The sequence below is a fragment of the Podarcis melisellensis genome, assembly GCF_964234715.1.
Source record: "Podarcis melisellensis genome assembly, chromosome: 10".
Lineage (NCBI taxonomy): Eukaryota > Metazoa > Chordata > Lepidosauria > Squamata > Lacertidae > Podarcis > Podarcis melisellensis.
The window spans coordinates 46,202,364-46,229,594 of NC_138542.1; the positions used below are offsets into that span (position 1 = coordinate 46,202,364).

The 27,231-nt window shown below is 43.0% G+C and overlaps 1 protein-coding gene across 5 annotated transcripts in view; it reads right to left on the bottom strand.

Moving 5' to 3' along the window:
• CACNA1I (calcium voltage-gated channel subunit alpha1 I) overlaps window positions 1-27,231 on the bottom strand; it is a 361,276-nt gene that overhangs the window by 72,039 nt on the left and 262,006 nt on the right. For all 5 annotated transcript variants that reach the window (XM_081928146.1, XM_081928148.1, XM_081928149.1 and 2 more), the window contains 3 exons: window positions 10,163-10,322; window positions 6,981-7,296; window positions 4,548-4,640 (listed from right to left, as the gene is read on the bottom strand). In XM_081928146.1, the coding sequence (XP_081784272.1) occupies window positions 4,548-4,640; window positions 6,981-7,296; window positions 10,163-10,322 (569 nt within the window). The remainder of the gene's footprint in view (window positions 1-4,547; window positions 4,641-6,980; window positions 7,297-10,162; window positions 10,323-27,231) is intronic.

Genomic DNA, 27,231 nt, shown 5'->3' on the forward strand with positions numbered 1-27,231 from the left:
GGATGCTGGACTAGGTGGGCCATTGGCGGATACAGCAGGCTCATCTTATGTTATTAAGTTCTTAAAGAAGAATCCTAAAATATATCTGTTTCCACATGTCTTTTTCAACTAATTGAGGTGCTTTAATTCAGTGTATCTCATCTTTCATCTGTCCTTTCCCTTGTGTGTCTATTTGTTTAGGGTGTAAGTCTGCAAAAATGATTCTGCCTTGCCTTTTGTGCTTAAAAATACTATTCTGATTTTAACAGCTTGGGGAAACCAATTTCATTGGTAGCTCTGATATTGGGCCAGGAGCATCTTCATTCCTAATCCTGAATATTAATTTAAATGGTGAGATATTTATTACAAAGATGGCTCTCAAAAATGCTGGTTTGGTTATTGGCATGTCCATAAAACTATAGCAGTCAAGGTGCAATTCTGCCTTCATTATAATTAACGCCCTTTCATTGACTTTGCTTTCTCAGTTCCCACTACAAAAACCCCCTTCTTCTTTGGCGATCACTTGTAGCTGAGTAAGATTGTGTTCCAAAAACACGGTTTTAACAATGAGTCCGTAAGTGACTGTGGAGGCCAATTCTGGATCCCCATGTCCTTCCACAGTGGGGACATTGGTTTCCGGGTGGGAGTTGATCATGATGTGGATTTGCCAACCGTGCCTTCCTCTTAGCACATTTCTCCCTTGCATCCTGAGTTTGAGTGTCTTCAAAGCCCATGACACCTATGGTAAAGGCTGTTCTTCAATTGGAGCACTCACAGGCCAGTGTTTCCCAATTGTTAGTGTTTATATTACATTTTTAAAGATTTGCCTTGAGACAGTCTTAAACCTCTTTTGTTGACCACCAGCATCATGCTTTCCATTTTTAAGTTTGGAGTAGAGTAGTTGCTTTGAAAGACGGTAATCAGGCATCCGCACAACATGACCAGTCCAAAGAGGTTGATGTTGAAGAATCATTGCTACAAAAACCCATTTCACAACTCATACATTATAAACCAATACAAAAGGGTTATTTACCTCATTGCACACAAGCTAACCCAGGATAACACATGAAAATAAGGGGAAGCATCTTTCCAAATGCACTCCGAAGGTCATCTGTCTCACAATCTGTTGGGTAGGGCATAACACACCAAAGAGAACTGACCCAAGAATAAGCATAAAGAGCCAATTCTGCCACCTACTTAAGTCATAAGTAGGGGGTGGGGGAGTGATTGTTTCTCCACCTAGCCGTGTTCAAACATAATTCCCCACGTGATGCCTCTGCACTCCTGGCACTCAGCTCACACAGGCAAAGGTGCCCAAAGGCTCCATCAGAATATTCAATCCAGGAGCTCTTTCAGCATTTCAAAGGGGGCACAATACTGCTAGCACTTGAAAAAGCTTTGAAGAACTGAAACGTTCCTGGCCAGCTTCAGTGTTAGGACAATAAGCTGTTTCAAAATAATATAGAGAGGATTTTTATTTATTGAAAAAATGGCCTTCAAAGCTGTTCTAAAGTTGTTTTGCCTTTAACCATCTGGTCCTCCTCCACTTCAGCTTGTCCACTCTTTAGAATACCGAACACGGTGTTGGAGGGAAAAAGAAAAGAGGGAGAAAGCACTGTTTGGTTTAAAATAATCCCCTTTGACCTGTAAAGATTTTGCAAAATGCTCTCTGCTTTTCTTTTTGAAATTGTGACGGTTGTGAATCCTCTCCTATTCTAAATGCATTCCCTCACACATTCCTATTCTCACCTTTTTGACTGAACAGAAATGGCAAGTATTTCACGAGTCTTCAGAGAGTAGAGCCTTCCCCAACCTGCTGCCTTTCAGGTGTTTGGGACTCCAACTCCCATCAGCCCCAGTCCACACATTGGGGAAAAGCTGTATGGGAATGTACACCAGGACTGGGGAAGCTGTAGCCTGCTAGATCCTGCTGGACTCCAAGTCTCATTGTTTCTATTTATTGTTCATGCTGGCTGGGGCTGATGGGAGTTGGAGTCCAACAACATCTGCAGAGTTACAGCTTCTCCAGTCCCAGTGTAGAATTCCATACCCCTGGCTGCAAGCTGGGTGAATGGAAAGAGAAGATGGAATCCAACCTTTAGAATAGTTCAGCGTCACAAACTGCAGCAAGACCAGAATGCAACCTCATTCATAAAGAGGGAGAAAATGAAATGTTATATGGGCATTTAGTTTAGCTGGTGTAGACTAGCCTCCCAAAGGGGGATACAGGAAAAAGGCGACACGAGTTTTGCAAGAGAGTAGAATCTTCCATTCTCTACAGAAAATGTATAGAGGCATCCAGCACCCTTAGCCATAGTAAAAAGGGCAACAACAGAACTGAAGCTGATATGGGTAGGAAGAAAAGGGGGGGATATATATTCAGGTTATACTTGCTCTGGACTACAGAAAAAGAGTGTTAAAAGTCACACTCTTAACAAGAATGAATGGCTGTGCTCCTTATTATACCACTATTGGTGATGGAAGACATGTGTTGGAGTATATAAAGATTTTGCTGGCAGAAAAAGTAAAGTAAAGTAAATGTAGTTCTTGTAGGGAAGGGGTGAGAGAAAATTGGTTCAATTTATATTTTAAAATAAATCTATCTAGTGAGTGATTCCTGAGACAATATGCAAACAGAAACACAGTTATCCTTTGAAAGACACAACTACACAATTTGCAAGTTTTCCAACAAAAAATGTGTACAAAAATGCATATATCAGGGGAAAGGATGCATAATAATGCATTTATGTAAACTAAAACATTAAGAATTTTTTTGGAAGGACTTCTTAATTTTTTTAACAACTGATGTGTCAATTTGGAGAACTGAATTTAGGATTGATAAAAAGGGGAAACTGAGAGAAACCAAAACTGATGTGAGAATTGTTTCTAAAAACATGTCCTTGAATACTTTTTTAAAAAATGTATATTTTTAGTACATGGGGGTATTTTGCTTCTTTCCTTTTTGCCAGAGCTGTTGTCCAAGTTTTGTGGATGTGGGAAAATTCTGACAAAAAGGGGAAAAGGAGCAGAAATTGCTGATATTTGTTTATTTGTCCCTTGTCCAGATGGAGATCAATCCATTGCAAATGATTAGTATTCTCTGTCATTGTCGCTTTCAGTCAGCACAAATATGTAATTCATTATGTAACTCACACACCCCGTCATTTTGCATTGAGAGTTCTTTGCATTGAAATGGATGGGGTGGAATAAATGAGAACACAATTACATAATTTATGTAAGATTTGTAATTTTACCACAGTGGACATTGAGACAAATAATATATTTTTTTATGGAAGATGAACTGCAGCAGAATAGAAGCAGTGCTGCAAGCAATTACACAGTGGAATGGAAAACAGTGCCTTCTTCCATCCCAACTACCTATAAGCAGGCAAGTTATCAGCTGTTACAGGGGTTCTGGAGACTCCATCCAACTGGCTCCTCCAATGATGTGCCCAGGCCTTCGTGTTCTATTTATCAATTCCACGAAGCCAGCATGGACTGTGATACCTCTTGGAGCCAGTTCAGAGAAAATGCCATGTGGTGAAAACCCCCGCTTCAGGCTAGCCATTGGGTGAACTGTCAGGCAGCATGGACTTCTCCAGGAGTCACAAAGGTCTGGGTTTTTGTATTGGTTTTCTTTAAAAATGAGGTATAGAGAACAAAGAAGGTGCTTTCATTCTCAATAAGAAAAACAAGCAGCTCAGGCAAAGGAAACTTGTTTCAGCTGTCACCCTTAATGAAGCTTTTCAATCCCAATTTAAAATACTCTCTGCTTTCCTTTTTTCATTAGCTTTTATTGCTTCTTTTTAATCACCCACTTAACTCATGCCTGTGGACAGTGGCTTGGAAACATTGAACGTCTAAGTGACTACAACTCCTTTAGATGAATGTGACAGAAGAAAGAAAGAAAGAAAGAAAGAAAGAAAGAAAGAAAGAAAGACTGCAACATAGGTTCAGATCATCAGCATCTTATTTGCTCATTTTATCTGAAATTAATTGAACCAAAAAGAACCCCCCCCCCGAAAAAACCCCAAATCTATCTTATTTCTCTTACCATCACTACTGCTTTTTTCTTCTGCCATTCACTGTGATCCATGTTCCTAAGTTATGCCTTAGGCCAGCCTTGGGCAGCCTAGAGCCCTTCAGATATTCTGAACTACAACTCCCATCAGTTCCAGCTAGCAGGACCAAAGGCTGCCTAAGGCTGGCAATGGTTGCTGCAGACTATAAATTCACTGGACCATGGACTGTAAGTACTTAGCAATTACAAATTACCATTTAAGTGAGAAGAACAGGAGACCAAAATGTCAGAAATATCTCGAGTGAACTCTAGCTTCTCAGTCTAAAAAGGCAATGCTAAATTTGATCCTTGAATTTCCTTGAATGATTTTGCTACTTGGAAAAAGAAAAAAAGCCAGAACTGGAATACTTTGCATTTTGGAATGCATACAATTAACACATTTTGCTTTCTACAGCTACTTTTGCTACAATGTGTGTTTCAGGCTCCTAGATTAATTGGGATATTGACAGGATGCTATCACCTCTGGTGAAAGGACAATTGTACTTACAATGATCAGCAAGATGAAGTAGATGAAGTTGTAGAATGAATGAGCATCCATCACATAGTACATAATCTCAACCCACCCTTCCAGTGTAATCACCTATAGAAAAAGAAAACAAGAACAAAACAATGTAAATAACTACAGAAGGACAGTACAGTGGTACCTTGGGTTACATACGCTTCAGGTTAAAGACTCCGCTAACCCAGAAATAGTGCTTCAGGTTAAGAACTTTGCTTCAGGATGAGGACAGAAATCGGGCTCTGGCGGTGCGGCAGCAGCAGGAGGCCCATTAGCTAAAGTGGTGCTTCAGGTTAAGAACAGTTTCAGGTTAAGAACTGACCTCCAGAACGAATTAAGTTCTTAACCCAAGGTACCACTTTAATGTAAAGCAGTCAAATCCACTCCAATGAGTTGACTGCTCCAGTCCACATATTTTGTGTTATTATGCTAGACTTTCAGTGTTAGGAACCCTCCACTTGATGCAAAAAAAGCAGAACCCACAAATCTTATAAATCTTTCCAATTAGTGCTAAAGTAGCACTAATTTGATCTGGGCCAGCAGTGCAGTATCTTTTCACTATGACATGAATGGAGGGATGGGAGTTTTGCTCCTGTAGACTCTCTGAATCCAGTTGGGCTCTCTGAATCTGACACATTTAGCTGAATGAGAGCCAACCAAAGTTTAGCACTTCTAAGTGAGTGCTGTTGATTTCAATAACATTTAAGTGTGTCCTAACTTTCCCAATGAAATCACTTGGCAGAATATTCAATGTCAGTCTAATCATACTCTTAGATGGCTTCAGAAATTAAAGGAAATAATCGTAAGATTTAGGTGCATTCCCATGTTAGCCTCACCATGTGTTGAAGGCCTACAGGCTAGGTTTGATCTACACATGTAGACCGAGTAAATATGTAAACAGAAGTAGTTCTCTCTAACACATTTCAGATGCTTTAATACCAGTTATATATGCAGTCTTTTAATCATCAAAAGAGAGTGGGAAAGTCAGGAGTTATACACTAATATCCTTATATTTGGAAACAATTAGTGAGTTCACGGTTTAAGTGGTAGTTGAGCAGATGAAACATATGGACGATAATCATGATGGTTCGTATTCCCTGACAAGCTTATTGCAACCCACTGCTGCACTGAGTAAATACTTAAGGAGCTAAGACATAACAATTCATGACAACTGATTGTCATCCACATTATCAAGCTATTGCTGCAGGTGAATGGAATTTTAAGTTCACCCTATTCCAAAGGCCTACTGAGTAAGAAGAACAGTAATATCTTACAACAAGAAAGATATTAAGTTTGATATCCTCATTGGCTTTTCCTTATGGAGCAAAGCTTTTTAATCATCATCATCATCATCATTATATCTTGCTGTGCTACCAAATGGTGGTATGTTGATGTAAAGGCACTGGAGGACTTCAACCAAGGACTATTGCCACAGCATACAGGTGAATTATTCCCTGCCCCACCAGGACAGCTCTTAAAGAACTGAGGGAATTTCCAGCCTAATCTTTGTTATGCTGCAGCTCTACATGCCAGAGTACAATCTACTGTTGCTCTGTCCAGCTATGGCCCTGAGACCTGCCTAGCACTATATGACTTCCCAATTCAAGTTGAGCTCCTCTGTCTGAATAACTCATAAGATGGAGGAACAGCACAGAGTGCTACTCTACATCTGGTACCTACCTAACGTATATGTGTGTTCCTGACTCTGGCCATTTGGTTCATTTCTGCCCAACCCTGTGTCCCAACACCAGCCCATCTTTTGACTACATCTCTGGTTCTCATCCTTGTTTGTCTGAACCAGTGGCTGACCTCTAGCTTGAACCTGATCACATCCTTCTGCCTGTAGCCCAGGGATAGGGAAACTGTGGCTCTTCTGATGTTTTTGGACTCCAACTCCCATAACCCTGACTATTGGCCATAATGGCTGGAGCTGATGAGAACTGGAGTCCATCTGGATGACTACAAGTTCCTCATCTTTGATCCAACCCATATATAATCATACCTCGGGTTACAGCCACTTCAGCTTGCATTTTTTCGGGTTATGGACCGCCGAAACCCGGAAGTACCGGAACAGGTTACTTCCAGGTTTCAGTGGTTGTGCATGTGCAGAAGCACTAAATCGCGCTTTGCGCATGTGCAGAAGCACCGAATCGCAACCTGCGCGTGCACAGGCACAGGTTGTGAACACCGTGGGTTGCGAACGTGCATCCCACACGGATCATGTTTGCAACTCAAGCACCCACTGTAATATTTCCATCACAAAAGTAGCCTGACAACTATGCTATCACCACATGAATAATACAACATATGCTGAGACCCACACTACTGTTTCAGTAAAGGACTGTATATCACTAATGAGAAGAAGTGTAGGTCACATTTATAGACTTCGGACTGGTTCCTGGACATCTCAGTTCAGATTACCTGAAATATAACAATCCATGCATAGCCAATATTATCAAAGTTGATAGCCCCTTTGTGTGGGTTGGCATTGCCCGTGCGACACTCATTGTAATACTGGTTCCAGTTGACACACATGCCGCTGACGTTGAACTCCTGTCTTACAGAGGTGTAGTAGTAATAGTCATCCTTGTCCAAACAGCAAACGTGGCCTCGCTCCTTCAGTGGGGGAATCTCGTGACAGCCCATGATTCCATTATCTCCTGACAGTGAACAGATGAAGGGCTTTTCATCGTCCTCCTCAGGTTGATAATAGAGAGGAAGGGTAATGTTACCTTGTCTGAGGGGACACAAAAGGCACACTAATTAATTTGTTATTGCAAACACTAGAGTTAATATTCCAGGCGATGGGCAGTACCATGATCACAATAACCTTCCAACCAGCTATTACAGGGATATAGTTTATTAAGGATCATGTAGTGTCACAGAAAATGAGCTGCTGGTTTCCCATTTAACATTAGCCACAGTTTGCTGTGATGTCTGACTTAGCAAACTATGGCTAGCACTCATCCCTCCAAACCAGAATAATAAAACAGGAAGTTTCTAATTCTAGGGAAACAGAAATTACACAGGGAAAGGAAACAGTGAGAGACAGCAGGAAGGGTGGAGAGTGAATGGTTCTGTGGCTCATTCAGGATGACCCAAACAGTGGTCTAGAGAATCAGCTGAATTGAGCTACAGCCCCTAGCAAAAATCAATTTATAGACATTGGGGAGGGCGGGGGGAAGGTTTTAAGAAAGGCCACAGTAAGAGTGCAAGTTTTTATTCATTTTTCTTCCCTAAGTGGCATACTTTCCACGTAGTCAGAACTAAAATAGATAGCAGATGTATGCCTCATGCAGCAAATGGGTAATCTGGGACTGTGCCAGTGTATGGAAGTATTTAACATACTTATTTCCTAACATCTGACAGCAATACTTCCCATAATATTGAATCCAAACTTAAAACTGTAGAATCCCACAGAATTCGAGATTTGTAGAAAATTAAAAAGACCGTGAATAATCTTAAAATATTACAGCAGAGTCTGGAATGGCAGGATCAGCTGCTTCGCCCATTATTTTTCGGAGGTGTGCCAAAGGTGTTTTAAGCACAGACCTGAAAATCTAACATGAATGCACCAGACATGTTGCTTTAAAAAAAATGTATCATAAAGGTGCATACATCAGGGAGTCAGGATTGGCTGCATCTCCTGCTGAGGAATGTGAGAGATGGCCTGGAGGCTGATCTACAACTTCCAAATGACACATCTCTAGCATTACAAATCCACAGGGCCTGAGCACTTGGGTCAGGGCCAACAGCCAGGTGATCTAGGCAGCCAACCAGAGATCGTGACCCTGCCTTCCCTGGGTTGTCAGCCAGGTTGTCAGGAAACCTTTTCTAAACAGCAGGGGGCAACTTAGGGAAGCATGTGTGAGGTTGCTAAGCAACATCTGAAACTGAATATGGTAGAGGAGAAAGCATAGGGGCCTAATAGGCATTTACTGGGTAATTCCAATCAAATGGCCATTTTGTTAGTGATTATCATTCAGATTAAAAATAGAAGGTTCTGCATGAATCATATGAATCATGCTGACAGGTTTTTTTGTTTAAAGACTGTTTGGGAGATAAAAACACATTCTAGCATCTCTTAGCCAATGGCAACCAAGCCTTTCTCAGATGTAAATATCTTGGGAGTCAGGAGGGGCAGAGAGGAGTTGTGGGTGGCCTAGGAAGGGCAGGACTAGGGATGGGAAGGAATTTGATTCTGTTTGCATTTAAAGCCAGATTTTTCAAATTTAAACTTTCTGAAACACAGCCATCCTTCAAAATTTACACATAACTGAATTTTGTAATGGAGTTTTCAAACCAAACAATGTGTACAAAAAGGTATATATGTACATAAAAATGAATAAACTAGTGAAAGAACATGCAAAAGTGCATTGAATTGGGAAAAATTGCTTGCAAAAATGTGTACGTGAGTTAAAACGGCATACAAATATGTGTTAATTGGGGGAAATGCACTAAAATGCCGAATAATTTTCACAAGGATTTGTTTTATTGCATATTTAATAGATTTATATTTCCAATTTTAAATTTAAGATTGGAAAAAATAAAAAACCCAAAGAACTAAAATCAACACATTATTTGATTCCAAGGCAGGACCAGAAGGTTCACTTAGTAGGGGACCCCAGATTCTGGCCATAGGTCAGTCTTTTTGTGGACTGGCAGTCTCTACTTAATAGGACTGCTTCCTTTATCATTTGTGTAATATACAGAATATAAAGCTGGCAGGACACGGGATGAAGTTGGCTGTTGGTAGCAGCAGCCAAATATCACAGCCATTTTGCCTTTGATAGGAACAGAGCACATTGTGTCATTCTTTAAGCCTGTAATGAAAATATTCATAAAGCGACATGAATTAGCTACATATATAAAAAATATATTCTTGATCTGGTTCAAGGGACTTGGTAGGGTTTTAATAACAGCTTGCTAGGGCTGCTGCTTGAGTTTTTTTAAAAAAATCTCTGATTTGGCTATAAGGATGCTTTAAATTGCTGATTTGTATGTCATAACTATTTATCAGTGTCCATGTTGTTTTAGTGGGCTAGAGTTTGGCATTCTTTGTTGGCTTCTTAGTGTATTTTTAAGTGGAAAAGTGAAAAAGAAATAAAAATAAAATAAAATGCACACTCAGAAATGCACGCTCAGGTTAGGCCCAGGCTATGTGAAGGACCATATTCTCCCATATGAGCCTGCCTGGACTCTGAGATCTTTGGGGGAAGCCCTTTTCTTGGTTCTGCCACCCTAACAGGCACACTTGGTGGCGATGCAAGAGAGGGCCTTCTCAGTGGCTGCTCCCAGACTTTGCATCTTTTTAGTAAAAGGAAGACTGCGAAGCTGCCTGCTATGCTGTCTGATGTGGTTATTCCCCTCTGCCCCCCCAAAGCCATGCACCCCTATATATGTTCTGCCCCCCCAAAAAAAACCTCTGGACCTGATTTGGGGAGGGTGCAAGGGTGCACAAGTGGAAATCATTTGCTGTAGTGGATATGTTTAGTTTGATCGTTCCCTAAGGTTGTGAACTAGCTCAGCAAGAAAGGAAGTTAAGAAGGGGTAAAGATAAGAGAGGCTTGCTTCACAGACAGTTCCCTCTCCCCATCACTCACATTGTCAAGTTCTCTTCCATGAAACAGCGGTTTCTCAGCAGACCAGCCCATAGCTGCACCCCAATGATGCCAAAGATGAAGAAGACGAAGAAGCAGAGAAGCAAAACGTTCCCCAGCATAGGCAGGGTGTCCAAAAGCAAATTCACCAGGATTCGCATGCCTGCAAGAGGGACCAGGGCCAGGAAAGGAGAGAGGGATAGATCACGGCATAGGAGGGAGGAAGGTAATTGAGAAAAAGAAAGGGAAAGGAGATATAAAACAGAATGGGGAAAGAAAGAAGACGACGTTATGTGGGGGAAATCCTGGATCGAAACAAGGTGGAGGCAGCTAGAGAACTCTATAAAGGAGGTGTGGGGAACTTTTGGCCTTGTAGATGTTGCTGAACTACAACTCCCATCATCATCCCTGGCTATTGGCCTTGCTTGCTTGGGTTGCTGGGAGTTGTAGTTCAGCAACATCTGCAAGGCCAAAAGTTCCCCAATCCTGTGCAGCAGTTTTGCAGCTCTGAATTAAGTACAGTAGCACATTTAGCCAAATGGTGAATCCAGGCCTATCGATGCATGTTATATCTGTTCTTATTTGACCACATTACTTATGCAATGTCTCCAAATATATGAGGTGCTTTCAAAAAATCAAGATACAAGGGACTCAGCTTCTGGGGCTGCTGACATGATACATGCTTTAGAATGTCAGAATGCAAAGATGCAAAAAATAAAATGAAAAGGAAGAAAAGGTAATGTGTGAAACTTCAATTTGTTGACAAACCCTACCATGTTTTGAGCTTCATCAGGGAATGTTTACTTCAAAGAAAGCTTCTGTTCAGAGAGCCAATAAGAAGGAGCTCCTCAATCATATCCAAGAATGGCTTTCTTTGAACTAAGTATTACTTTATTAAGAGAGCGTTTTAGTTCACAATGCAGTGGCTTTTGCCATGCACTTTTTCTTCTTCTTCATTTCCTTTGGATCTTGATTAATTGGACGCTACCCTATTCTCGTGCGTAGAATCTGTAGCATCTTCAGACTACAACAGCTGAATAAACTTTGGGCTTGTTTCTCTCCGTGATCCCTTTACTCTGCTAAGATAACGGACTAGCCCCTTGGATAGGATAGATTGCACCCGTTTACTAAATTAATTACATTCTCTGTGTTCCCTGTGGTCACTTGAGTTCTGCAAATCCTTCCAAGCATCAATCACATTCCTAATCCCCCCACCTGCTTCCCTCCCCACAGCTGAGACTCCCTACTGCAGGGGTCCAGGGAATTTCACATTACAAGATGCTGCATGTAGGCCAGCATATAATTAACTAATTAGCTATTTATAACTAGTTCATTACTTCAAATGGCTGGGGAAGGGAGAGGGAAAGATAAGATTAGGATTCAGCGACAATCCCTAGAGGCACCAGTTAATCCCCTTTTTATGCCCACTGTCAAGTAATTAGCCACATCAAGTTGCGCTTTACACTTTGTCTCATTTTCCTGCTTTATTCTGTTCCTGCGCCTGGGAATAAGGGACTCTGAGCTCAAGGAGAGCACCTGGAATTGGCTACAATGAAGGCTTGGGGCATTCATAGATATAGGTGCAATTTGTACAGGTACAGATATTAATTCCCATAACAAAATCCTGAGGTTTTCAATGAACAATGTGTGTCCTGAAACCTATTTTCTTTAAGATCTGTGAAATCCAAGTGAGAGAAGAAATGAACAGATGTCCAAAACTGTTCACATAACACCACTGGCAAGTGAACAGCACTTACATACAGAACTGCCACTGGTATTAACATTTAACTCCAGGGGCTTTGATTTTAATCAATGGGGCGACATAGTTTTATAACCATCTTACCACTGCATGTCTTGTGGAGTTAAAAGTCCCCAGATTGACATCGTTTCCAGCAAAACCACGAATAACAATGAAATATACTGTCAGTGTTTTCTCTCATTAGCATGGGATTAGACAAATGCATGGACTCTAAGACTATGCATCATGGCTGTATTTCTACCTCCAGAATGAGAGGCGCAGTGGCCCCAAATGGCAGTCACTAGGATTCAACAGCAGAGAGGGCTGTTGACCTCATGCCTTTCTTGAGGGCTTCCCAGAAGCATCTGGTATGGGAAACTGAATGCTGGATAGGCCTTTGGTCTGATCTGGCAGGGCTCTTCTTACAACCATATTTGACCATATATATCCAGCATCTTAGAAGGGCAGAAGGGGGTGGGGTGCTGCATCACTTCAAGTAGCATAAATGACTGAGGAGAGAAGTGTGGATGTTGAGTCCCAGTTGTGGAAGAGGCCTCTGGCAAGAGTGAGTGGGAAAGGATGAGTATATCTAAGGAACCTGCAAGAAGTTTCACATGGGACAAATTTGCAGGGCAATTTAGACTTAATGAAACTGCACTGTTGTAGCCCCTCTAGGACGACTCCTTATATAATGTTTCATGCCTAGTGTCATGTCTTTCAGAAGTTATTTCATGAACAAATTTTCAGGGGAAAGCGACACCAAAATAGTCCACCTACTGAATGTTTCTCAGTTAAAAATCTCATCCAAAAAATCTAGAGTATTGCTCATGAAATCACTTCCAATAAAGGTCCCCATAGTTAACACATTTCAAAATAAATTTTCCACTTGTAAGTAACCTGGGAACATTTCAGGTCCTCACTGCCTGAACACCATACATCATGCCATAACTGTCCTTCAAAAGAACATCGGAAGGGACTGCTGGACCAGGCCAGAGGCCCATCTAGTCTAGCTTCCTGTTCTCATAGGGGCCACCCAGAGGCCTACTGGAAACCCACAAGCAGGACCTGGGTGCAACACACCTCTTCCCTCCTGCAGTTACCAGCAACTGACATTTAGAAGCATTCAGCCTCTAACAGTGGAGGTATTAATCATATTTAAATATCACAAGTAAATAAGAATGTGGTGGAAGAGAACCAAGGACAGCAAAATGAACATGGGTAAAAGCAGGAATCAGCAAACTTTTTCAGCAGGGGGCCGGTCCACTGTCCCTCAGACCTTGGGGGGCGGTGGACTATATTCTGAGGGGGGTAAATGAACGAATTCCTATGCCCCACAAATAACCCAGAGATGCATTTTAAATAAAAGCACACATTCTACTCATGTAAAAACATGCTGATTCCTGGACCGTCCACGGGCCGGATTTAGAAGACGATTGGACCAGATCCGGCCTCCGGCCCTTAGTTTGCCTACCCATGGGTAAAAGCATTTAGGACCTGCCTTTGTAATTAGTATGGTCTTCACATGACTGGTTTTAACCCATGATGTTTCTCTTTCTTCCTGCACTGACTTAGGTTGCAATAAACAAGCCATATACCCAATCTGGGAAAGCTCCATTAAAAAAAAGAAAAGAAAAAGATTTACATGTGTTCATACTGGGAGCAATTTCAATTTTCAGTATTAGCAGAAATCCAAAGGCAAATGTTTTTAAAAGAGGAATGATCAAATAAATAGTCATCCCAACACTTCGGTTTGGTTCAAAACTTTAGCCTCCAAACACCAGCAGTTGCCTTGTTTCTGGGGCACCAAATTATACAGTATTAGTGAGAGTGTAAATGTGAATGTGCTCAGAAGAGAAATGATCAGATGGGCACTTAAACACAACATATAGAGTCAGTTCAAAGCCTCCATCCCCTGACTATCAGGATGTAGTATCAGGAACCAGTTGCTTGGCTTCTGGAGCATCAATTATTCACCCGAAGAGAGTCTGAACATCTTGCCTGGGGAATATTGCACATACCATTACCTGCTCCTAAGTTTCTGATATATGCCAATAAAAAGAACAATGGTTAAGGGGGACTCTGCTAGCTTCTCAGATCTCCTCCTCCTCTTCTTGAACAAGCACAGCTGAGGCACAGCATCCCCACCTCACACATTTGTCAAATGGAAATAGGGACGCTTTTTACCTGATGCGAAAAGTCAGCTCCTCACAGTGAGGCAGAGAGAAGCAGCAGCAGGAGCACACATGGGCTCCGAGAGTTGACAAGCCCTGCTAAGTAAGTGTGGTGAAAATAACTCCACATCATGCATTTTCCACTTTCACATAGACAACACCATATCCCTATCATTTTCTTCATACCACCATGAAAATCCATATCCCATAATATTCAGAATGTCAGAATTCATTATATACCAGGAAAACCTGCAATACCTGGCACCATAGACAAGATGGATGCTATTCTGTCAGTCAAAGGAGTCCATTAGGACGATAGGCCTCATCATTCGCATTATTATTAATAGTAGTAATTTATTATGTATGCATAAAGTCCCAGCAATGAGAGATAAGCATAATGAGAGAGCAGGCATTGTGCCCCTATTTAACAGGTACAGCTGGGGAATCTGCGTATGTAACTACCAACATCTGTACTACCTTAAGTAGCGGCTTTTCTTGCCTGAAGATTACTTGCCATCTAGCAGGAGTTTTCATGAAATCTGGAGAATTTGTATCAAAATTCTGAAAATCTTAGCTTGCATTTTTAGGCTCTCGCTGTTAGTCTTAAAAGTGTGTCTTAAATCATTCGAAAAGTACACTGTGCATAGTAGCGCCTCCATCAATGTGACAAAGCCAAAACCACATCATTTTCTCACCCTGGCAGGCTGGAAAATCCTGTTGCCACAGGGTGACGTGTGAATGGGAGAAACGAACTCTGAGAATACTAATAACTATTCCCCGGAACTGTCTTCTGCTTTTGGCAGTGCATATATTTGTAAATTAATATTCCCATTGCTAAATATTAAATGTAAACTGAGATCATAATTAACTGATAGTTATCTCCCCAAATACCCCTTTGCTATTAGCTCAACAGCTGGATTACTCTAATGCAGCATTTGCCAACCTGGTGCCTTCCAGATGTTTTGGAGCACAACTCCCATTGTATGAAGTGTGTTAAGGCTGCGCTACGTGTACTTTTCGTTTTACAGTGGACATCGCTGGTGGAACCTGGCTGATGTATAGACAAATCTGGGTCAAGATGGGAAGCAGCAAAGCACAGAAAGTGCAGCATCTTCACAGCATACCTGCCTATGGTTTGCTGGCCTCCACTTTATTGACATAGATTCCAAGCAATCTATATTTGCTACGTCCCTGGGGACTACATTCACACTGAAACTATCTGGAGGAGACATCCAGACCAGCACTGTCATCTCCAATCCCAAAGCAGACCTTCTCATAAGCATGGCCCTCCAATGACAGCAACTATGCCTGAGGACTTTAATTGTAAAAGCTGCAAGTGGTCATCCGGTTAACCTTCAGGAAGCCAGGTAAGAATGCCCTGAGTGACAGGAAAAGTTAAATTCCTCCTTGCTTCTCTCCACTCTGCCGGGCCAAAAAGAAATCCACCCACCCGCAGCAGCAGCAAATGTGGAACAATTTGTGCAACGGCTATAGCACAAGGACATGAACCTATGGCACAGGGCCCTGGCAGCATGCACAGAGGACCACTGGGAATACCCAAGCATTCTGTAATTACTCCACTGGTAATTCAGGAGGCGATTTTGATTAACACTGTTAGAGTGCAGCACTGTGCACATAGCAGTGTCATTTATAGAGACACAGAACCAAGGTCCTGACTCCTGATCAGTCGGTGCTCATTAAAAAGAGCCAGTGGAACAATCTAAACATCACAGGTAGCCTAAGGTTTCAGCCAAATGTCAAGGCTGCATCATTAATTTTGCCTGCTGTACCTCCGAAAACTCTGTAATTTGTTTCGGTACGTCATTTTCTTCATTTCCTTTCTTGCCGAAGTATATTGCTGTGCAACAAGTGGCAAGCTGTGCAGCAAGCAAAGGAAAACGTGGCTCCGGCGTCTTAAATCTGCACAGTCAGTTAATAAAAGTCGCTATGTCCTTTGGGGTTCATATGGACAAATGGTGTAGTACAAACACAAGATCAGTTTAAATATAAGCCAACGCCAAGCCCTTTTGGCCAAGGTGATGCTGCTGCTGGCAGTCCAGATAAGAATGCCTGAGATCAGAGCAGCGTTTGAAGACAGCTGTAGTGCAGCAGTGGAGCACAGAGCGCACTCTTCGCATGCAGATGGGGTTCTGAGTTTAATGCCTGGTGTATTGAGTCCCCTGTGTGAAACTCCAGAGAGCCCCTGCCAAGCAATTTCAGGAAGCGATACTGAGCTAGATTGACTAATGGCCTGACTCAGGTTCTAATGTTCCTGTTTGCCTTTAAGAAGGACCATGCGTAACCCTTCCCATGCTGGCTGCCATTTCCCCCATGTAACCCCACCTACCAACTACTTTTTAAGAACAGAAAAAGAGCCTGCTGGATCAGGCCAATGGCCCGTCTAATCCAACATCCTGTTCTTACAGTGGCCAACCAGATGCCTGTGGGAAACCCACAAGCAGGATTAGAACACAAGGCCACTCTCTTCTCTTGTGGTTTCCAGCAATTGGTGTTAAGAAGCATTGCTGCCTACAACCATGAAGGCACAGCGCAGCCATCATGGCTAGTAGCCATCACTAGCCCTCTCCTCCATGAATTTGTCCAATCCTATTTTAAAGTCAATGTTTTGTCTAGTCCTCTTCCTGCCCAGTCCAGATCCATGTTTGCAATGCTATGTGGATATATAACTGTGGCAGGGCAAAAGCCCCAGATGTCAGGAGGGTAGTGCAATTAGGATTCTCAGAGGAGCAATGTGCAGCTGTCATACTGAACTGCCCCAGACCCCTATGGCATATACCGTATACATGTGCACATTAGTTTAGGGGACAATCAATGTTGCTGGACCACAGCTCCCATAATCCCTGACCATGGGCTATGCTGTTCAGGACTGATGGGAATTGGAGTCCAACAACACCTGCAGGGCACCACAGGAGGAAAGATTGCTCACTAATCTATGCACTTCTAGTGAATGCTACAATAACTGCCACTCCCTTCCTTTCATATGACTGAAAGTCCTTGGGGGGTCAGTGTTACAACACCCTCCTTCTGTGGGCTCCTTGCTCCCTCCCAGATGCCTCAGAGCAGATGCACATGCCATCCTTATAATAAGGCAATTCTCGCATTTGCCTCCTATATCAATGCTGGTCCGAAAAGTGAGAGAAACTCTGTGAGATTCAGAAGCGAACTAGTTAGCTTGGAGCCCAACAGGTGCCTCCTCAACAATGGTTTCTGAAATGTCTTAGGAAACTTTTTATTTGCTGTCTTCTTCTCCCACTGCTTTCATTTCGTGTGTGTGTGTGTGTGTGTGTGTGTGTGTGTGTGTGTGTGTTTTCCCTGTCAGCCTCTCTCTCTATTTTCCTTTTTTTATTCTTAACATCCTCTCAGCGTGCCTTTTTCTCTTGCTGTTCTCCTCAGACTCTCCGTCCTTATAAGCTGTTGTCTGGAGGGCTCTGTCCTCCCCTCCTCCCTGTTTATCCTTTTCTATTGCCAGAGCAGAAGCCACACTGGCTCACAGCGAGGAGCAGCCAATATGAAAGGGACAATGACCTTTTCTCAGGCAGTCTGGGGTTGGGGATTGGGGAAGCAGCCATTCCACAAGAAAAGAAGAGGAGGGCCTGGACTATCGAAAGGGAAGGGAGGAAAGCTCCGATGAAACAATATTTGGCAAGCAAAGCAGGCCTTCTAGGGCATCAGCTATGAAAAGATTTGATCTTTGCAGCGAAATGCGCAAAGAATGAAATATGCATGAACACCAGGTGTGTGTTCTGGAGAGAGAAAGTTGCAGCCTCCTCACCCTCCTTGTGGGCAGATTTGCAGGGATGAGGCTGTGTCTGTCAAGGGGAGCCGGTGGAGGAAGTTTCTAGCTGGCAAATTTCCCCCAGAAGGCAAAGCTTGTGAAATATACTTTTAAATGTACCACTCTGTCACAGCCGGTGTGGGTGTGTAGGGAGAGGATGGCTGGTTCAGGGAAGGGCCTTGTTCTCTAGTGTCACATTAAGACCAAGGAGATAAGTCGGTGCAAATGTCTTGCTCACACACACAGCCCCACACAAGGCATCCCGTGTCGTGAGCAGTGGACAGGGAGGTTAAGAGAAGCAACTCTTCGAATACCACCCAAACTAAATGATACAGTGGGGTTTTTTGGGGGAGGGGGGTCTCCCTTTTGGAGCTGGACAGAGTGAATCGACTGCCTGACTCTGGAGGTGCCTCAGGGCCCTTGCTGACAAGCTTCTGCCGACTTCATAGAGTCCATGACTCCCTCCAGACAGTGCCTGTCAACCCCTATTAGCTTGGCTGCCACAGCTGAAGCCATCTTGAGTGAAGCAACCAGCATGTGCCAACCCTTGGGAAAGGGGAAGCGTAGCAAGCCACTTAGAAAGAGGAGAGCGGAGGGCTACATGCAATATATACAGGCAGGTCTTGCAATTATATCCCTACTATTTAAAAATGCTTTCTTCTTTGCTTCTTTTCCAAAGCAGGCAGCCTTCCTGTGGCCATTGATTTCCACTGCACAGATGGTCCCAAAGACAAACGGCATATTGGACTTGTGGGGAGTAGTCTACTCCTAGTCAATAATCACCCTTGTAGCACCCAAGAGTCTTGATGTAAAATATTAAGAAATGAAGCAGCATAATAAAAGTAGACATGAGGGTCTATTAATACTGTTTTTCACTCCCACTTTACATAAGCATGACTCCTAAGGCATGACTAGGTACGCAAAGGGAGGGAGGTTGAACATATGGACACAACTGTGAAGATTCCTATGGATGTAGCAGGTGGTGGAAAATGCTGCAGTGATCATAGAAATCTTTACCAAACCCCTCCATGCCCAGCTTGGACCACACGTTGATCTTCCCATAAGCTGCTGTGAGTACACACAGTTGAGGAGGGCTCAAGAGCTACTTATACATTGAGAAACTATGAATCAAAGTTTTCAGGGCTCATTGTCACCAACCAAGTGTGATGAAAAGAGAATGCATTGCACCAGACAACAGCAATTACACCTTGGGTTGAAACCGAACTACAGGTATCTGCTTTTGCTGAGGGCAAATCAAACGTCTTCCTGTCTCCATTTGCAACTCTGTTCTACAAGGGAAGGGGGGATGTCTCAATTTCCCTTTCCTCCTCCTTTGTTCCTACAAGTACATAATGTCTCCCATAGTCTGAATTTGTCCCAAGCAGTTCCTCTTTCTTTCCATAGTGTACCTTGCAAAGTAAAAGGTAAAGGTACCCCTGCCCGTATGGGCCAGTCTTGCCAGACTCTAGGGTTGTACGCTCATCTCACTCTAGAGGCCAGGAGCCAGCGCTGTCCGAAGACACTTCCAGGTCACGTGGCCAGCATGACGAAGCTGCTCTGGCGAGCCAGCGCAGCACACGGAAACACCGTTTACCTTCCTGCTGGTAAGCGGTCCCTATTTATCTACTTGCACTTGGGGGTGCTTTCGAACTGCTAGGTTGGCAGGCGCTGGGACCGAACGACAGGAGCGCACCCCGCCGCGGGGATTCGAACCGCCGACCATGCGATCAGCAAGTCCTAGGCACTGAGGTTTTACCCACAGCGCCACCCGCGTCCCTACCTTGCAAAGTACAAACACATAATTGAGCAGGACAGTCTTAGGAATCCAAGATCATGCAGAAACACAGATACAATATTGTACAATAAGAGAAAATGACTTACACCTTACGCACTGTTCCCTGTCTGAAATACTCTCCATTGCTTTGAAGCAATGCCCAGGCAGGTTGCTCTCTCTCACTTCATGCCTTTTTGCAGAACTCCTTTCATGGAGTATCGCTGTTCCAATTCTTCCCCTCTCGGGCCCAATTTTAAAAGCTCAACATATTTTTTAAAGTTGAATATATAACAATCAGGCACGAGATGATGCTACACTGTTGAATTTCTGATATGCAGTTGCCTTCTCTTGCCATGTTAAATTTAAATGAAGTTCTGATCTTACAAAGAGTTTCTCATGCCAGAAGCTCAGCTTCAGTGGGACTATTTGCGCATGTAAAGATAAATAATGTACCACATGTCATTCCAAACCTTAGCAAAAGACTCTTGAAGCCTTTCAAGTGATTTCAGTGTAATTTGGATCAAGCTAAATGTTTGAAAGTGTTCCCTTGTCCAAAAATTTGCAACTGAAAATGATTGTTTTTCCTAGTTTATTTAAAACAATTGATAGAGCATTTTCTCACAAACGCTGTTGAGATGAGTGATAGAAAATTCTTATCTCTCTCTCATAATACTTGAATTTGTGGTCATCTAGTGATGTTTTTTGGCTGATATATCAGGAAAGACAAAAATTAAACAAACAAGAGCTTCTTCACACAAACCATTAAACAACTTAGGAAATTCACTAACCCAAGTTATGGCGAAAAGAACTAGACAAATTAATGAAGGCTAAGTCCCATGATAACTGAGTATAACCCCTATGCTGTACTGGGCAACTCATGGTCTGGGGGCCATATCCAGCACCCCAGAAGCTATTCTGGTGCCTCTGAAGATACCCCCTCCATTTTGTCAGTAGTGGTGATAGCTGCATTGCTTGGGTAGTCTGCATGTGTTTTGGCATTCTGCCCTCTGTTGCAGGCTTTTTCTTGGTAATGGGTGTCAGGGAACTGCCATCGGATCCAAGAGGAGAGGTAAGGCTCCCCAGTGATGCCGGAGAGGGAACTAGCAAGGAGAGAGGGAGAGCTTCCGCTGGGGACGGAAATCAAGGTGACAAAAGGAAGAAAGGGGAGGCTGAGAGTACTTCGGAGGGAAGGCTCCGAGACTCTTCCAGTGAGATCAGCGGGGAGAGCACAGGACCTCCGCTTGGCACGCCTACGCTGCGCAGAAAGCTTCCGCACAGAGAAGCTAGGAGGAGACTGGGAGTCAAGGAATTTCTATGTTGGAAAAAGTTCAGGAAACGCCCACTGACGGATTCTGCCAGTGACTGAGACAGTCTAGTTTTAAGGGCTGTCAAGCCAGGGAAAGGTTTAGCCATACAACCAGCGTGGAGCAGTTTGTGGCTTATGCACAAGCAACCCCAACTCCCATTACAATGGGCATTAGGCATGACCCAATACTTCATCTCAGGCACTTCCTATAGCTTTACATTGGTGCCTGTCAAAGAGATAACAATCTTTAATGATCATTCTCAAGAGCAGCTGAAGTGCGAAGCCACAGATTGTATCTCTTTGTCAAGAGATTGTATCCCTTCATAAGGCATCAGCATGAGGCTATGGTTGTCAAAGGTATCCATTGAAGATTTCCTTCCACCTAACTGTTCAACCCCCATCACAGCACAGATTCTTGCTATGAATGCTTTTTGCCTTAGTTTGTGCCAATTATTTTTAATGTGCAAATTATGTCTAAATAGATTCATAAATTGTTTTGTAATGTACTCTGTGTACATATTCATTGATATATAATTGCTGCTGTCCTGACAGGTTCCTTGTTGCTTTTCTTTTTTCTGAATTGTAGTTTGCTGACTTGGTGTTAGTTAATTGTTGTTACAATCAGCCTATATGCATGAAGACAAATAATACTTTATCAGAAGTAAGCCCCACTAGATTCAGTGTGGCTTATGCCCAGGTTAAATTGGGTTAGGATATTAACCGTAAGCCTCTGCCTACTGTGAATGTTAATTTTTTTTTTGTTAGCTGTAGACTCCTCTATACAGTCCTTAGTTAAAATCCAAACTGCTTTGTCCAAGTGGGGAGAACCAGCTGGATTTGACTGCTTAGGTTTGACCATCAATTCACCCCCTAAATCATTGTATTAAAATATTTGTTTTCAAAGTGTCCTTGTCTCACTTTCAGCCCAATCCCAAATGCTTTGCTGTCCCCTGAAGTTTTGTTGTTACATAACTTGTTTCCCCCTCAGTCCTGTTTGTGCTGTGAATTTAAAAACCAATGGAACACATAATGTATTATTATTCTTTTTCACATGGTAGGAATGCATTGGCACAAAAAGGATTTAAAGCTGTCAAACACAACAGCATATTTACTACAAGCATTTCAAAGATTAATTGGCTTGAGAGGTATGTTTCAGCAGACACACACACACACAACCATTTTCTGATTAATATCCACATTTATGAAATAAAATGTTGCAACAAAAATGACTTATATGTGGTTAATTCGCATTACAATGACTGAAGGAGCCATTCATACAATTCAGGACACAATGAACAAAAAATCAACAGGGAGCTAAATTGACCTTCACTAATGCCAGAATGAGGAAAGCAAGATGAGATGACAAGTTTACTGTGAAATCAAGCTACTGAGATAAGCTGTAATCCTATTCCCATTTACCTGGAAGTAAGCCCCATTGAATTCACTTTTGATTGTACAGTTACTTCTGATGGTTAGAATTACAGTCATAGATTAGCCACTTCATTAACTTTTATTTAAGGTACCGCAAAACTCCTTGGTCTTTTTGCTGCAAAAGACTAACAGGGTTACTCCTCTGGGAGGTCATTAACTTTGAAAGGGAACACACAGAGAAGGCACCTGTTTTGTAAATATCTTTACATGGCTGGAATATGCATGGCTATTGTACACTACAACATAAAAAATACACTCATATATTTCAGCAGCAGCAGACGACAAAATGGAAGAAAGGGCTGTGCAAAATAAACCAATTGCAGTGGAGTGGAAAAGACCAGTTGGATGTATGAATGAATGTACTTTCGACTATCCTTAGATGAAGGTACTTTTGACTGAGTTACTTCTGACTATGCTTACATGAAAATACCAGATGTACATGAGACAAAGGTAGACATCACTGGCAGGCACAGGAACCAGCAACAGACAAGAGGAGGAAAAGCAGAAGAGAGAGTATAATAGGGTGAAACTAATTAGGAACGGCAAGCATGCATCAGTGAAGCCTGATTTGGACAATGGGAAAGGGGAATGGTGGAAATTTGCAGCTGGTATCTCTGCTTATCCTCAAGTCTTTGAATTCTACAGACAATATGACCTTAATAGGTAAAGGTAAAGGTACCCCTGCCCGTAAGGGCCAGTCTTGACAGACTCTGGGGTTGTGCGCCCATCTCACTTAAGAGGCCAGGGGCCAGCGCTGTCCGGAGACACTTCCGGGTCACGTGGCCAGCGTGACAAAGCTGCATCTGGCGAGCCAGAGCCGCACACGGAAACGCTGTTTACCTTCCCGCTGGTAAGCGGTCCCTATTTATCTACTTGCACCCGGAGGTGCTTTTGAACTGCTAGGTTGGCAGGCGCTGGGACCGAGCAGCGGGAGCGCACCCCGCCGCAGGGATTCGAACCGCCGACCTTTCGATCGGCAAGTCCTAGGCACTGAGGCTTTAACCCACAGCGCCACCTGCGTTCCCAATGACCTTAATAGATTTTATCTATTTCAGTATCCACAGGATGAAGGTGGGCTATGTTGTTCAATTTATGTGATCTTCTTCTATCAATAGCTCCACCATGTAGTCTACAAGCTGGGATTCGGCAGTGGGGAGGAGACAAAAAGATTGCAAAATATTGATTTCACAACTTAAAAATTATGTAGAGGGAACAAATATATTTTTATAGGCCAGAAAAAGGTCTTGGAAACTCCATTTTCTTCCCACGTTTGCCTCTCCTCTCATAATCTCTACTGTATAGACACCTTTGTGCAAATTACTTGAAAAGTATTGCTCCACACTGGTGGTGACTGGTGGCTACTGGAACTGGTAAGGTGGAAGGTAAGGAGACCAACAGTAGGTGGAGCCAGAGCAAATGATTGTCAGAGCCAAGTAATACTAGTTTTGTCCACTTCCTCCACACAGCTGTATTCCATGAAGCATAAGACTAAAAAGGAGGAAGCTGACAAGCACTAGTTGTAAGAAGGCAAGAAGGCATGGGCTGACTGAAGGCAGACTGAGGCTGCTGGTGCAGTGACCCATTTGCTGCAATGAACCAGTCTCTGCTGCTCCCCACCTCTTCTCTATTGGGGCTTTTGGAAAGTCTACTGCAGCAGGATGAGGCCATACAAGCATCAGTTTTGTCGAAAAACTTCTACTGCTTTGATCACTGCCTTAAAAGTGTTTGATTCCATAGCCAAATTCATCTGTCCATCAGAATTTTATATTCACTCTCTAGCACGATGCAGCTCTCAAAAGCCATGAGAAAATTCACCCGCTTCCTTCTGCATTGGACATTCTCTTTCAAGGGATTTTTTTGTTGGCATCAAGCAATGTACTCTATGCAGGAGTAGAATACAGATTGAAGATTGGCAAGTAAAATGCTGAATATCGCTTTTGCTCATGACTAACCTGCAGTCTGGCTGTTTTACAGCAGTTTCATTGTATTACTTCAGATTAGTGAGTCGACGACAGGGCTGTGCATCAGGAGAGGGTGATTCTATTTCTGATGCTGTGACTCACTGGATTTTGGTCACACTCTCCCCAGAACACAAGACTAATAATAGTAAGACATACCTTTCTGGAGTTTGCAGACATTTTCAGGTAAATCTTAGCATGGCTGATGGATTTTATGGATGAGTTACAATTATAACATTAATCAACAATAATGTAGAATGCTCATATTTATAATACTGACTACACTTGGAACACCGCAAGATCCAGCAGGGCTGCTCTTACAATAAAAAAAAAGCCCAAGTTGTTACATTTACTTTATCTATACAGTGGTACCTTGCAAGACGAAATTAATTCATTCTGCGAGTTTTTTCATCTTGCGAATTTTTCGTCTTGCGAAAGCACGGATTCCCTGGGTATTAATGGTTTTAAGAAAAAGGAAACAAACTCGCAAGACGTTTTCGTCTTGCGAAGCAAGCCCATAGGGAAATTCGTCTTGCGAAGCAACTCAAAAAACGAAAAACTCTTTCGTCTTGCGAGTTTTTCGTCTTACGAGGCATTCGTCTTGCGAGGTACCACTGTACATATTTTTTTCATCTACATATGTTTTCACTCAATGGTACCAAGTTGCAGATATCTGCTAAAGGCACAGGCCCAGTGAAGATTTTCTGCACTGTATACCGGTATACCTTTTGCTCTCCTGACACTCAGTTCAATGGCTGCTAGCATGCATTTATTACTGAGAAGTCATCCCACAAGCACGCAGGCTTGGTGCATGCTGAACAGCATTATTATTTTGAGAGGCACCTCCGAGCCGTAGGACACCAGCCCTACAATGCTCTGCCCTCTAACAACTTATTCTTGCCACATTTCAGCAAGACTAGTGTTACCCCTCCTCTCCCTATCCCCATCCATGGTATAGTTCCCTAAATTGCGGGTGGAGCAGGTGCATTGAGCAGTAGTTCCTGTCACAACAGCCAGAAATGGGAGTTTCCAGTTGACTGCTCAATCCAATCTCAGCCAGCATTGGCCAGCATGTGCCTTGCATACCAAAGGTTCCAGGTTCAGTCCCTGCTAGCATCTTCAGGGAGGAAACTCTAGTCTGGAATCCTAGAGAGCAGCTTAATAATAATAATAATAATTTATATCCCGCCCATCTGACTGGGTTTCCCCAGCCACTCTGGGCGGCTTCCAACAAAATATTAAAATACAATAGTCCATCAAACATTAAAAGCTTCCCTAAACAGGGCTGCCTTCAGATGTCTTCTAAAAGGCTGGTAGTTGTTTTTCTCTGGTGGGGGGGCGTTCCACAGGGCGAATGCCACTAATGAGAAGGCCCTCTGCCTGGTGCCCTGTAACTTGGCTTCTTGCAGTGAGGGAACTGCCAGAAGGCCCTCAGCGCTGGACCTCATCAATGTACTGAGCAGGGCTGAGGAATTGGATCCAGTCAGTGGGTTGGATCCTTAAATCTCTTCCCCTACTTCCAACAGGCCAACTTCATTATAACATCAGGTGACAAGTTCTAAGTGTCTTGATACAATGACTGATTACTTGCTCGGTGGTTACAATTATCCCCTTAGAAGTACAGGTGTGGTAGGGATTGAAATCAAGCTTGCAAATGGACCAAAAGCACCCAAAGGGGACCTCCCTAGTGCAGCCAATCCCAGTGGGGCTGTTAGTGAGCCCTGCATGTAGAGGAACCATCAAGAACTCACTTCTAAGCTCCTGATTGTTTCTTTGGTGCTCCACACTTGATGTAGGGCAGGTGGGCATGGTTTGGAGGAAATGCTGCCTTCTTCCCTATGGACCCTCTTGGGTGCTAAGATTGACAGAAGGTTGTTCCACCATCCTCCTGCTACTGCAGGAGAGGACATTATTTGTGGTAGCCCCTAAGTTGTGGAATTCCCTCCCCACAGACGTGCATCTGGCATCTTCATTATAGAACTTTCAGCAAATGCTCCTTACCCTTTTGATACCTGAGATGTGTATATTTTTAGGACCCGCCTTATTTCTGTGATCATTACATTGCTTTAGAGTGTTTTTAACACCGTGTTTTAATTGTTGTAACCTGCTGGTGAAGGGTGGTTAAATAACAACCACCACAACTACCACCACCACCACAGCAGTGGCTAGATAGCACTGTACATTCTTGGCAATCAATTCTTCAGCAAATCCCTACCATCACAGGATTTGCCTTGTAACTTAGCAGACAGAACTTTAGCCAAGTCAGTTGCTGTAAAGTACTAGTTGTAAGCAACACACATCCAAACACAGTACAAAATGAGACAGAATTGACAGTCACAGCTAACACCGTGGCAGCAACAGCAGCGAGAAGAGGCATTTTCTTCCACCTGTGTCAAAATCATGACGGTACAAGAGGAAGATATGATTAAAGACTTGCCACTCAAGAGGGATGAAGTGAGATTGTGCACAACTTCAGAAAGAAGCGAGAGGTGGCATAGAGGCAGAAAGGTGCCACTGGAGAGGCCATAATAAGAACTGGCTGGGGTGACATGCAGCCAAGCTTTTCTAGAGAGACCTGGGGCTGCTTCTGACAAAGACCTACGGGGATCTCTCTCTGTCCCCCTCTCTCTCTTGAGCTGTGTTCAAGGTGCCACCCATGAGGCTTCGGTTAAGAAGAATATGAGAAAGGGTGAATGTTAATAAAAGGATGCAGATGGAAAGGGAGAAAGAGTATATCTGGGCCACACAGAGAATTAATTAGCTGGTTATAAATTTTAAAATTGCAAAAATAAACCTTCTATCATTTAGAAAAGTGAAGTCTAAGAGCCCCCAAGTTATCGAGTCTCACTCCTGCAACAACAGGGTTTTTTTTGTGTGTGTTTTTGCAAGAGCCATTCT